The sequence below is a fragment of the Notechis scutatus genome, chromosome 3 (genome assembly GCF_049901735.1).
Source record: "Notechis scutatus isolate UNSWTSFEM ecotype Mainland chromosome 3, rNotScu1.2, whole genome shotgun sequence".
Lineage (NCBI taxonomy): Eukaryota > Metazoa > Chordata > Lepidosauria > Squamata > Elapidae > Notechis > Notechis scutatus.
In genome coordinates this window covers 37,513,787-37,527,514 of record NC_142011.1, presented here as the reverse complement: position 1 = coordinate 37,527,514, position 13,728 = coordinate 37,513,787, and the positions used below count along the sequence as shown (strand labels likewise).

The window sequence follows — 13,728 nt, the reverse complement described above, 5'->3', positions numbered from 1 at the left end:
AGGAGCGTCTTAATTTCTTGGCTGCAGTCCCCATCTGCGGTGATCTTGGAGCCCAGGAAAATAAAATCTGTCACTACCTCCATTTCTTCCCCATCTATTTGCCAGGAATTGAGTGGGTCAGATGCCATGCACTTAAGTTTCCTTAATGTTGAGTTTCAAGCCAATTTTTGCACACTCCTTCTTCACAGACTCACAGATAAGGGTTATTTCTATGCAAAAGGATACACAATCCATTTAGATGGGAAACAATACCAGAGATATCTACCTGTAGTTTATGTAAACTAAGCACGTGCTTTAGGACTTCCAGTGCAACATTTTTTGCAATGCAAAGTGATTATTTAACATATAAGAGAAATCCGACTGCAGTTTTGGGAAGCTTTCCTACAAGTAATTTTAAAATCAGCCTTCGCAACATTTTAAAACATTAAAACCAGAGCCATGTTACTAGTTGTTTTTTTAATAAATTTATTCAAATTACTTATAATGAAAGGATAAAAGAAAAACATCCTTGAATCTTTAAAGCATCGTAAAGTCTAACTACTTTTAAGATACTAGATATTCAAAAATATTGTAATGACATCATTTATTTCAACATTGTGGTGAATTACCTTTTGAACAGGAAAATGAGCTCATAGTATCTACTGCATTTATTCAATCACAGAATCTAAAACTCCTAATGAAATCAGCAGGGTACCACCTTCATATTACTCCTTATTTTTCAGTGTTGCAGTATATGATAATAATGTTATCAAATTTTGAGGGGGTACTGCTTGTCAGAAGCAGATTCATAATTGCTCATGACAATTGGTCAACATTATTTAAATAAGGGCTGTGATACCCAGAGACAGAAGAAGCAGTGGAGATTGACAACATGGAATGTCACCAATAGTTGTCATGGACAAAAGAGAAGCAGAGGAAATTGAGTGATTGGCACAACAGTATTTTCATAATTTATTCTATAGCAAATGATGCTACTGATGGTCACAGACATTACACAAGGCTTCAGACAATGTACAGATCTAGATTTTCAGACTGTGAAGTTACATCTCATGACCAATACATATCAAACTAAATGTAGGAAATGTCTTTCACAGTCATGTTAATGACCAAACTTTCTACCACCAACAGACTTTCCATAATTTTCCATTCGCTTTCATGTAGCTAAGATCAGTCATTTTTTTTTTATGCCAATGCTCCTAATTGGCACAAATCTGCATAATTACAAAATATTGAGCATCGGGTGGCTAGGAAAGAATGATTTAAAAAGCATGCTTCAAAAGCAGGACAACTGCGTGCATTGATTTTTCTTGAAATGTTATTAATAATTGCATTAGTAGTTTTGCCATGCCAGGTCTCTTCCAATTCTATGGTGCATAAGCCCTTTTAAAACATTTGGTCTGAAGAGATCAAGACAAGAAGGGTCAGGATCCTAAATACAGTAGACCTCTTCCAGATCTCTCCCCTCCCCCCTTGTGGTTTTGGGTGTTGATTAGAAAACCTGAAAAGGAGCAACCAGTCATTTGAACATTAGGAAATCAGTGGGCTCCTCCATGAGAATAGGGAGTTTCCACAAAGATTTAAAAAAATGGGAATGAGAAAGCAGGAATGGTAATATTGGGGACAATGCATACTCCTGTTTCACACTGCTTTATTTGTTACACATAACTCCTGAATAAGGGTAAAATGGCCTCTTTGGTGGATGAGTGTGCACCCAATCTCCATCTTCTTACCAAAAGGGATAAGGACATTCCCAGTTGGATTCATAATTATGTTTCAAAAGGCAATGCAAGAGCTTACCATTCTATTTTCTGCTTTCTTCCCATGTCCCAAAGTAAGTAAATAAGTCATGGGGCAGTGGAAGAAAAAGATGGTGGCATACTTCAGCCTTCAAAAGGCTGAAATAAAGAAGCCTTCAGCCTTGCATATGAATTCTTATCCGGAGGCTTGCACCCTAGTACCTAAGGATTCTAAGATAAAGGATCTAGCAACGTTACATAATCCTAGATGTCGATATGATTCACTGAGCTGAAATTATGGATTGTCAGTGAGCATTAACTTCATGGCAGAAATCACAACCAGCTCATTTATAGAAGTTTTGGGATTCCCAAAGGCTTCTTAAGGTGCTTATATATATTTTAAAATTCTCTGCATCTACTCCAGCAGCATCTTCCTCATAACCTGTGACTTCTCAGGTCAGAGGGGCAGGCTCACATTTGTGCCTTCCAGATGAGCCACTTGATTATCTGAAGACAGACGTTCCTCTGTTGTTGTTTTTAAACCAAGAAATTAGTCCCGTATCATGTCTGACATGCTCAGATTCAATAGCAAGTACGTTCCTCACTTGCATGGTTCATCTTATTCTGGCACTGTTCACTCAGCATCAGGCTGGTGGCACAATGAGTGATGGAATGATTCCTTTTTGTCTTAGCTGCTGCAACTGTCTCCTGAATCACAGTAGATGTCCATCACTGTAGGTAAGACTGTTGACAGTAGAAAGCAAACTGTCAGTTTAATAGGAAACTTTCTCAATGCCTTATCGAGAGACCAAGTTCTTAAGTATCATAGCAAAAACAGAGGAGAAAAACAAAAGCTGTTTCTAACCATTGTTGTGATACCTATTTGGCTAGCTTCACCAGGCATTATGTCACTTTGCAGCAGAGTTGCCTCACCAAAGAAAGTAGAGGTCTTCATTCAGTTGCAGCTAGAAATTGCCTTTGGTCCACCAGCAGGTGAAGTCACTGCTATAAATTCCTCCACTCTCTCCACGTTGAGCTGAGAGTCGGATTTCTTAGACCCATTCACCAGAATCTGGCTGGTTGGAGCTGACCCTTGTTGAAAAGCTGGAAAGGGGGAGGTTGGAGAATCAACAGTTAGACTGGAGTTAAGTCATACAAGAGACCATACATACTCCCTAACTGTACTGCAAGAAAGAAATCGTGCCGGTCTAAAATGTGCCATTCTCACAGACTTGTGGCAACAGAAAGTACTATAAAACACTTCATACACAGAAAAATGCTATAGAAATGAACATAAAATAAACCAAAACATTATTGACATAAAAATAATGATTTTAAAACAATACCTTTCCCTAACTGTATACTGTATTTCCCCAACTGCAATTCCACCACACAACAATGTATCAAGTATTACCAAGTACACCTTATTTTTTTTCTAAAAAATGTATTTGCTGAATTGGTTCTACATAACTCCAGAAAAAGTATTATTTCGTGTGGCAGATGGCTAGGCAAAGGCATAGAAATTACTAATATGCCCATTTAAATTAAATTAAAGTCTTCCCTCCTGATTCTGGTGAGGTTCATATAAAAGAAAGGAAGACCTTGCAGAGCGTTACCTGTTTTGATCAGAAAGAGGTGAGGGGATAAGGTTTTTTTTCTGAACTATTTCCCTTTCTCCCCTTTAGAAGAAAGCACATCTATTAAATACAGTCGAAGAACAATATGGCAGAAGTGGATCATATCCGGTTTAGTCCTCCTGATCAGTCAGACTATCAAATTATATCTGAGTAGAAACAGTCTGTGCACAGTATTTGCCATTCTAGTCTAAAGGTAAAATAATCCAAGCACATGCAGTTGCTAACTCAACCTTTGTTCTTAAATATTTAAACAAAAATGAGCTTAAACATTACTACAAGCACAAGATGGGTAGAGTTGTCATTAATGGAAAATTCTCTGTAAGAAGTGTGTAGCCTCACTGAACATTATCTTCCCTGCTGAGAAGGACTGGATGCAAACAATGGTGTGTGGTTTATTTACTTCCTTTCTAGTCCTCCTCTCCTACTGTTCTCCATTTTACTTTTTCCTGAACCTCTGACCTCCCAGCTTAAAAAAATAGTGATTTAGCCATGTTTGTTCGACTGTTTTTAGCTGGGCTGAGAATAAAGGAGGGCACAGCTCAGTTACTCAGGCCCTTCCTTGCATGCAAACCACTCTAAATTCAACTCCTGTCATCTTCAGGGAGGCCCGGAGAAAGTGAGAGGCTTCTGTCAACAGCATTGGCCTTGATGCACGAGTGATCTGTCCCTAAACAAACTCATCTGCACGCTTCTTCTGTTAGGTGTTAGGTTTTCTTCTCTTCTCTGCTCTTCTCTCTGTAGGAGAAGCTTTCTTTCCACTTTCTTTTCTTTCAACCCCAGATTCTACTTCTGTAATTTAGTTGTCCAATGTCCAAAGCAGTAAATATCCACCTTAAGGCTGCACAATTCTACCCTGTTTCTCCAACAATACGGCCTCCCCCAATAGGAAGTCCCAGCATGTTTTATAGGCATGAAATGAAATTAAGCCCCTCCCCCCAAATTAAGGCCTATATTAAAACATGCAAAATGGGGGGAATGGTGGGGGGGGCTTGCCGTTAGGAAGTACTTTTGTTGCACACCCGGATATGGTGCTGCCTGCGTTGACCCCGATACGAAGTGCCCACCAACGCCAAGGTCAACATCCAAGCTGTCGCCGCCCGCCTGCCCAAAGATGCAAGGGGGGGAATTAAGTCACCCCCGAAAAGACGACCTAGCCATTTTTTCGGGGTTCAAAAAAAAATAAGACCCGGCCTTATTATATGAGAAACACGGTATTTTTTTTGGGGGGGGGGGGGATTGAACTGGCTTTTGAGTGGCTTAACATTGTCCAAAAAGTTAATGGTACTAAGATAAAAACTAAAAAAAAACAAACCCCACTGATTATAAATGTAAACCTATGCAATTATTATGATCTTCATGATTACAATAAATCTGCCCAGCACCTTAACAGTTATAAACCGATGTAATTTTCAGGAGAGTTCTGGGGGACATTGCAAAAAAATTTAGTAGCCCCATGATGCTGTGCATCTCTGATAAAAATTAGACATTCATACCATTAACTCTTTTTTTCTGAACTATTTCCCTTTCTCCCCTTTAGAAGAAAGCACATCTCTTTGTTTAAATATTTAAGAACAAAGGTTGACTTAGCAACTGCATCTCCCTGTGCTTGGATTATTTTACCTTTAGACTAGAATGGCAAATATTCTCCAGTAGTATGTATATTCGCACACAGCAACTATTAGGATTGGCTATCATTCAGTACATCTTACTTTGCCTGCCTCACCTTACTTATCTCAGGTAGAAATCCTACCCATCTGCGAGGGATTAATAATCTCATTCTTTGCATGGAATTTTAGATGCCAGAAAGATAAAGTTCACACATTACGTGTGATTTAACATGCTGTGAGCATTCAATCACTGATGTTTTTCTCTATGATATATAGTATCATCTATTCATTCAGCCAACTGATGGTTTATGTTACGATAAAGCAAATCATGATGGCTGACTGCTCTTAAGGGTCTTGTACTAAGCCATAATATGAGCTATTCCAGACCAGCATTTCTCAACCCTGGCCACTACCAGATGTATGGACTTCAACACCCAGAATTCCCCAGCCAGCATGGCCTCCGCAGAGAATTCTACCTCTGCTTACATTAACCTGGTGATAGCAGCAGCGGCGGCCACTGGGCCCTTCTGAATTAAGAAATCTTTCTTAATTTTGCCATTTGGGGATAGATGTTCAGCTGGAGGTACTGGGGAATGAATTGGGACCCGCCTCCATGCAAAGTCCACCTTTTCTCTAGGGCAGGGGTCTCCAACCTGGGCAACTTTAAGACTTGTGGACTTAAACTCCCAGAATTCCTCAGCCACAATGTAGCTGAGGAATTCTGGGAGTTTAAGTCCACAAGTCTTAAAGTTGCCCAGGTTGGAGACCCCTGCCCTGGAGATAATACCTCCGGGTTGGTTAATTCAGGCAGACCCCCCTCCCGCCGACGGGCGCGACCTTCTTAAGCATCTCCTGCCCTTCCCCGCCTCTCACCCGTCCTGCAGCTGTGCCTGGCGCGCACAATCTGCACCGCTTGCTGGTTCTGGAAGCGGACCAGCGCCAGAGTGATGTCGGCGTTCCAGCTGGGGTCTTCCTGGGGGCAGCGAAAGTCGATCTCGGCGCCGTCGTCCGTCACCACCGTGAAGTAGATGTGTCGCTGCTTCCACTCCACGCACTCGACGGCTTTGACGTGCGCGAAGGGCAGCTCCTTGCAGCGCGTGGAGCCCCGGCTGCCGGCCTCGAAGAGCCGCAGCCCCTTCTCGCTGAGCAGGCAGCGCTTTTTCTTCCAGAGCTGCAGCAACCCGCCGCTGCGCTTCTCCAGCACCCCCTCCCGCAGCACCTTCTCCGACGCCGCCATGGGGGCAGCCAGCGACGCTCCGGCCGGGGGGCGTGCGGGGAAGCGCTGCTGCCCGTGGAAAACGGCCGCGCGGTCCGCCGGGCGAAGCGGCGTTTTTCCTCTTCCTCCGGCTTTCCCCGGGAGAACGCGAAAGCCCGCCCTCTGCCGCGTGAGCCCCGGCCCGGCTCCCCGCGCCTCTCTGCTGGCGGGATTTGTCGCTACATGCCCGCTTGCTTGCGCCTGGCTCTTTCTGCTTCCCACTCGCATTCCTTTCCTGCTCAGCCAGAGCCTCGCCCCAGTTTTGCCTGCCAGACGGCGCTCACGCCCAAACGCGGGACTGCTCCGCTGGAAGCCTTGAGGGGTCCGGCCCGGCATGGAAGCCAGCTTGCCTGCCTGCCAAGCCTGCTTGCTGCGGAGGCGGGAACAACCATTCGCGCGCCGACGGGCGTACGCGGCTCGGGCAAGCAGCGAGGAGGGTGCCTGAAGCCGCCGGCTGGAGGGATGCTTTCATTTCCCCCCAAAAGCAGCAGGCGCGCACGGATGCAAGGCACCGTTCGTAGCCGGCCAGAGTTTAACACGGATGTACTTGCCCGCATCCCCTGTAGTCCTGATCCTAGACGCCCCTCCCTTGGGCCGCTGTGGTCCAAACGACGTCTCCCATGCAGATGTGCTTAACTCATAGTTGGTAGCTGTTTCGGGAGGGGAAGGTTGGTAGTAGAAAAGTGGTGCTTAGCACATGTTTAAGAGAGGCAGGTTGAATTATGCAGAGAGGATTTGTGGAGGAGGGACACATGAGTAAAAATGATTGTCACCTGATTGTTTTGACTCATGCACAAGTCGGATGAGAACAGTTATTTTAGGAGCAGAATGGAAGTTCTCCTATCCAAAGGCGAAGTAATGTGAAAATGTAGACCTGTGAACCTTGACTTCTGCTGCATATCCTAGAAATTAAGTTGTATCCACATGGACATCGGCCCCTGTGTTCTCCTAGTCCAGCTTGCACAGCACAGCTTTGCTTTCCTGTGCAACTCCTCAGATGTTCTGTTAATGGTTTGCAGTGGCTGATACCAAGAGTAAATAAATGGTAGAAGACAAGGACAGAGGGTCACAATCCTCCGTGAGGCAAAACACCTGGCTTCTCTTTCCCTTTTGCAGAGGAGTTGCATCTTTCCCAGCTATTCATTTTCTGCTTCAAATTATAGTCTCCAATCATTCTTTTTTTGGGGGGGGGGGCTGGTACTCATATGTAGTCCCCCTAAGCTGCATACACCCACATGCAATTATGAGCATAAACTCAGCTGACTATTTAATCATGGCTTTAATTGTGCAGGTGTTTCATAATGCTGAGCTAAAAACGCTGAGAATCTCCTGATAGGTTATTAGATAGCAAATGAAATAAATTGTCTCCAAGTTTATGGAGATTAGAAACGTGATATGCAAATTATTTTAAAGCAACTTGGAACATGAACACTCTTAACAGAGGAATGGAAACTGGGACAGAAATGTGGGAAACATGACTCATATTTTTTATCTCAGTGTTGTACTTGCACTAAGTATCAAACCATTCAATCTATCTAGATACTTCTAACACAACTGAAGATTGCAATTTTATGTACATTTGCTTGAAAGAAAATTGCAGATTCCTATGGCAATCTATCTAAACCATATTTTTTAGGATTATACACATTTCAAAAACAATTCATGAGAAATACTTAGGACTGTGTCTGAGTACTTCCCTGTTAATCATTAGAAGAGCCCAATTGTTTAGGCCATGCCTCGGTGTGTTTTCTGAATTATTTATGAAGTGTGTGTAGGTCTAATACCACACTTTTAGAAGTAGCATTGGATAAATCGTTAATTCTATTACTGCTATTATTGACTTAGGTTTTAAGTATTGCTGGTTAAGCTCCTGCTGAATGATGTTTTAATAAACATGTGCTTCACAGTAGCAGCATGCTGTAATTATTCTAGTGATGAAGCTATTAAACTACTGCTTTGAATCACCAGTCCAAAATCTGTAGGAAGAAGCATGTTAAGTCTGTGGTAGCAAAAAAAATATCTGTTAATCCATCTTTTTAACACATTTAATTAAAAGGTATCTGTTTCTGTAAATTGCAACTCACTTTATCAGAAATGAGACTCATGAAAAATCTTGTCTTTTAGTAAAATGTGTCTGTTCAAAAATAAAACTGGGCTGTAATCCTGGGATCGAAGCTTACAAGAATAATATTCCAGATTCACACCAATATTTTTTTTATTTCTTTTAAAAAGTAAGTTCAAGTATGAGAAACATATCTGACAAACAAAGACAGAAATTAAGTAGGTATTGGTATCCCAATACTTTATGTACTAAGTAGGATATGAAAAGTTCTTGAAGACACAGAAACTTTAGTGAAGACAAAGCTAGGATGGAAGGAGGAAATCAATAGTACACTAATTACCCTATTTTTACCACTGCAGTCCTAAGCTGACTCAGAGCTGAGTATATAGAAATCACATGGTATCTCTGCATGAGGAGAGAAAAGAGTTTTGCGAAAGGAAGCTAAAAGGAATGTGTTGTAAAAGAGGATCATGAAAGGAGGGATCTGTATGAAATTAAACTGACAAACAACAAAAATCTCAGTTCACTATTCCTTGCTATTTTCTGGACCCTGCAACCAGGAAAAGCAAAGCTGTTGCATCTAAAGTTAAAGATACCTCTCAAAATACGAATCAGTGGAAGAGTAAAATAACAGTTTTAAGATCAGATTACTTCAGTAACCTGTTAAAGAGGAATAGTGTCCATAAACTTTATTTGGTTATCCAAACAAATTAATGGAGCCCTGCTCTTATCTCTCCTACCATGTTGGAAACAGGGAGAAAAGAATTTAAAAGCAGAAGTAGTGCAGCAAGAGGATATGGAAGGAATTCAAGAAATACAGTACTAAGGAAGAAATAAAAAGACTATTAGGAGACCAGAGCGGAAAGGATTACCCCTCAACATGCCCTAAAACACACTGCCAATCAATTCTACAACAGGTTAGATGAACCCCAACCTACCCCCAAAACAAAAACGTGGCATTATAATGTAAAACATTATGCATTTTACACAGATTTTGAGGCTGTGATGGGACTATGTCGGGAGGTAAAATACCACTTAACAATATTTTGCAAAATAGGTGCACTTAATGTTTTAAGATAGATTTACTCACAGGCAGTGTTGTAGATCAAGGGGAAGACTAATGTTGAAATGCATCCCACTAAGCAAAGCTAGCACTCCTTAACTTTGAAGCCCTGACAATGAATAGAGGAATGTTTGCTTTAAAAACAGAAAATACAATTTCAGCCTAGCCATGAATTTGCATTCAGTTTCTTTTTCCTGTGTGGTGCTAAATCAAAGACTTTTATTTTTTGATTATTTCCTATTTCAATAAGAATTGCTATCGTTATTTTATTACAATAGAAATTCACTATTATACAAGTTAGGAAATGGTGTGTATTTCAACTGTTACTCCATGTTTTACATAGTATTTGATTTTATCTTTATAATTTTTAGATAACAATTTTCTTTAGAAATTTGACTGTGATTTTTCTGAATTTGCAGTTTTTTATTTATTCAAACCATGTCTTCTTACACTCTTCTAAGATTTTATTTTATTCTGAAATTTTCTCTTAAGTTGTTATCTGTAATTTGAAAAGTTCTACCTTAAGGATGTTGCCCTAGTAAAATAATAATATTCATTTTGACTTTATAATCAGTGAGAGAATCAATATTTCTCACAAACTGGGGTCAGGGAAAAGATGTGAGTTGCCTGTTGGAAGACAGGGTGTCCCAGGGCCTACCAAGCTACTATCCCAAAGCAGAAGAGGCTCACAATCTGAAGACCAGAAGGCTTTTGTGACCCTACTGAGACAGCTATCCACTACAAAATTCAATAAATAGATGTAGAAATGCAATATAGTTGAATAGATAGTTTGATAAATCACATAAAGGATACTGTATCTTTGTTTGCATTTCCCTCTTTTGTGTTGGCTTGTTTTGCTATGTTTAGTAAATTAAGCATGTTTTGTTATAGTAATCATGATTTTTTTTTTCATCCAACATTTTTAATCCATAGGGTTAGCATCCCATTTTATTTCTACAGAGAATATTTTTCTCTATAAATTCAGGTAGCTCTTTCTGAATTCCCTTTTTTCTTTTTCTACTGCTGGTGGTCCTTGGCTTACAACCAGTTACTTAACCACCATTCATAGTTAGGAGAGATTTTGAAAAAGCTACTTGCAACCAGTCCTCAAAGTTAAGACTGCTATATATCCCTCCTGTTTCCATGGTTACATGATTGCATTTCAGGCACTAGGCAATCGGCTCACATTTACAACCAGTTGTAGCATCCCATGGTCATGTGACTGATTTGCTATTTTTTTGTCATTATCTAGCACAAAATGACAAAAAACGGCTGTTAGATATGTTGGAATTAGTTAATGACCACATGGTTCGCTTAACAATCAGTTGCTGCAAAATGGGATTTATTTGGTCTGCTATGACAGAAAAAACCAATGTAGTGGTTAAGGTGTTGAATAAGAATTGGGAGGACCAGATTCTGGTCTATCCTCAGTCATAGAAGTTCACTGGGCTGTTTTGGGTGAGTGATGCCTCTCAGTTGCCTTATCAGATAGCTGTTATGGTAGAAAAGTAGGAAGTGTTGACTTGAGCTAGTAAATGAAAGTCAGAACATGAATGAAACAAATATATTTGTCTACTTTATTTTGTGTGTTAATACATATAACTTAACATCTCACAGCTACCCAGCCAAATAAATATACATTGTTATTTTCTTTATTATTAGTTCTTTTCCTGATAGCATTTTATGAGGGAGGGTATTCTCTCATTTCTTCAGAGGACTTTCTGATTATGGACAATTAACAATTTTTATTTGGTAATATTGTATGAACAGGTCATACAGATAATAAGTTATTTATCTTTTTAAAGAAATTTAATAAAACTGGTTTTTTCCTTATAGAATGGCCGCCACACAAAATACTAGTAGTTATTTTTTTCTTTTAACAGCGATTGTCTTTTTATCCTGTTTGGCTGCCTCCTTTAACCCTTCTCTCCCCCACCCAACTTCCTTCCTCCTGCCTGCCTTATAAACCAGTATTATTATCCATTGAATCCACTGAATAGAGCAATGGTTTTACAGCTGTTATTTTAACTAGACTTGATTTAAAAATAGACTTATTTATTTGCTCCCAAGACTAGTATATTGTTTGAACTAAATACAGACCCCAACCTGAAATGTTCGACACATTAAATTTGGCCAACTTAGTTAAAACATTTCTCTTAGTTAAACATTCATTTCTCTTCCACACATGGATAGGAAATCAGGCATTTTTATTTGAGAATAAAGTCCTAGCTAGGAATGTTCAGTGTCTGCCTAGAAAACAGATATTATATGTAATATCCAGAATACTGCCAGTAGAGGTCAGCAGTCCTTTTGAGAACATGAAGGGCACAAAAGCAAGAGCACAACTGTGTTGCTGCAAATTTGCATGTGAAATGCTTATATTCAAAACACAGTGAACTTGCATCAAGTGACTTTAAGTGATTCTAAATCACTCTAAACCAAAGGAAAAAAGTCACAGTGTTACTTCAGAGAGAGAGGTTAAAATGTGGTTGCACTTATATAATGCAGTGAAGAATATCCAAGGCAACTTATTTATGTCTTTATATTTTTTTCTTTAAGTCTATTTTTCTACTTGTTCTATTTTCATTCCTCCTTGCACTGTTACTTTTTATGTTATTTTTTCACTTTGGCTCTAATTTAATTTGTTGCCCATATACTTAAAGTGTGTGTGTGTGTGTGTGCGTGTGTGTGTATAAATATTCTAAACCACTAGGGTCATATTAGGAGGTTGGCCTGCCTTGAAAGAAGGAGAGAGCTGGGATGGTTTTAGCTTATAGGAACAAGAGAGAAAATTAATTTAAGAACAGATTCAAGGAAATGAAGAAAAAAAAATCCAGTTAAGTGAATAAAAGCAGAGCAGAAAAAAATACCAATAGATTCTCCTCTTTTGACATGAGGAACAAAAAAAAGTATTTGCCTTGAGACTTCAGGATAGGCAAAAATTTAAAACTAAAATGGAAATGAATGTAGCACAAAACAATGTTTAAATTACACTGCGGAAGGAGCCCACTACCTCCACTTGCACTAAATAAAGGGACAGGTTTTAATGCATGAAGTTCATCTGAAAAGAACCACTTTTAGTTGTGTCTCATTCAGACACGGAAGCTGTAAACACAAGACTCAAGCATTCTGATGGGTCTTTTCTCCTGTCTGTCAGAGGTCATCTGGAAAAATCCCCAACACTCCAAAATGTTCTCCCACCCCCCCCAAAAAAATTAGAATTTGCCTCCTGAGATCAAACTGGAGGATCACATGATTTCCAGCAGTGACTCTTGGAATGAGATGCTCTACTCTGGTGTCCCTTGGACAGAGGGTGATACAGAAGAGAATGCAAGGGGAAAAAAATCACATCCTCTTGGCTCTGATCTCAGATTGTAAAGATGTGACTACAAATCTTCAGGCCCTCACTCCATGAATTAAAAGTGGCGGGTTTCCTTATGCTTATTAAAAGAAAGCATACAATATTAGGCTCCTGGAGCTGCTTCCATTTCTTTAATGGAAGACCCAGCAGGTCATGCAAGTGGGAAATAGTTATGTGATCAAAAGGGAAGCTGAAAGAACCAATGTTAACTTGGGCTAGAAATTTTGGCTATAACATAAATTTGGATCAATGGAAGCAAATCTGGGATAAGAATTAAAAGATTACATTAGCCACATCTTATAAAGAAAACCTGTTTAAGATGTTCTACAGGTGGCACCTCCCACCTACCCAATTAGCTAAAATGTATAGTTCTCAATCATCGGTATGCTGGAAATGTCTGAAAGAACGGGGCACTTATTATCACATGTGGTGGGAGTGCAAGAAAATACAAGAATTTTGGCATAAAATTTGGCAATGGTTAGAGGAAATGTTAAACCTAAAAATAAATTATACACCAGAAATATTCCTATTAGGAATAATAAATGAGAATTTCAAAAAAGCAGATATATATCTAATTATTCATGTTATCCTAGCTGCAAGATTATCAGTTGCCCACACATGGAAGTTTAAAGGAATACCGAATGATGAAGTAATAATAGAAATTTTTTTTCAATGCGCCGAGTTAGATAGCCTGACATTAGAACTGAAGGAGCAAGATACTTCAGAATTCTTTGAAATATGGAAAAAAAATTATAATTGGAAGGATATGAAAGGAAGTAAAAGTGAAATAGAATTTAAGAGTTTTTACTGCAACAAAATGTCTAAGATAAAAATGGGTACGAAGTTTACAATGTAAATATGTATATAGCTGTATATATGTATATAAATGTTTATACTGTTTGATGACATTTTGCTCTTATAACAATGCAAAGACTGTGATATATGTCAAAAAGATCACCATGTTCAATGTTTTTAAAAACTAATTTTCAATAAAAAAATTAATTAAA

The 13,728-nt window shown here is 39.5% G+C and overlaps 2 protein-coding genes across 3 annotated transcripts in view; both read right to left on the bottom strand.

Annotated features, from left to right (window-relative positions):
• TNNI1 (troponin I1, slow skeletal type) overlaps positions 1-9,427 on the bottom strand; it is a 48,697-nt gene extending 39,270 nt beyond the window's left edge. Inside the window, exon 1 of the mRNA XM_087962450.1 lies at positions 9,388-9,427. The gene's annotated coding sequence lies outside the window, so the exon portion shown is untranslated. The remainder of the gene's footprint in view (positions 1-9,387) is intronic.
• PHLDA3 (pleckstrin homology like domain family A member 3) lies at positions 449-8,305 on the bottom strand. 2 transcript variants are annotated; one of them, XM_087962445.1, is made up of 3 exons: positions 5,854-8,305; positions 2,670-2,840; positions 449-2,480 (listed from the first exon to the last, which is right to left on the bottom strand). In XM_087962445.1, the coding sequence occupies exons 1-2, from the start codon at positions 6,569-6,571 to the stop codon at positions 2,692-2,694; spliced, it is 867 nt and encodes a 288-aa protein (XP_087818571.1). In that variant the 5' UTR covers positions 6,572-8,305; the 3' UTR covers positions 449-2,480; positions 2,670-2,691. The 2 variants fall into 2 exon arrangements, with proteins under 2 accessions (XP_087818571.1, XP_026536654.2); XM_026680869.2 differs by having other exon boundaries at positions 449-2,840; positions 5,854-8,301.
• Positions 9,428-13,728: the final 4,301 nt, after the last annotated feature.

Bases quoted from the DNA above. Each gene is read 5' to 3' on its own strand.
- PHLDA3 (XM_087962445.1), bottom strand. From the start codon at position 6,571: ATGCCGGGCCGGACCCCTCAAGGCTTCCAGCGGAGCAGTCCCGCGTTT. The intron at 2,841-5,853 runs GTGAGAGGCGGG...CCCCCTTTCCAG, and splicing joins CAGGCACAGCTGCAGGACGG to CTTTTCAACAAGGGTCAGCT.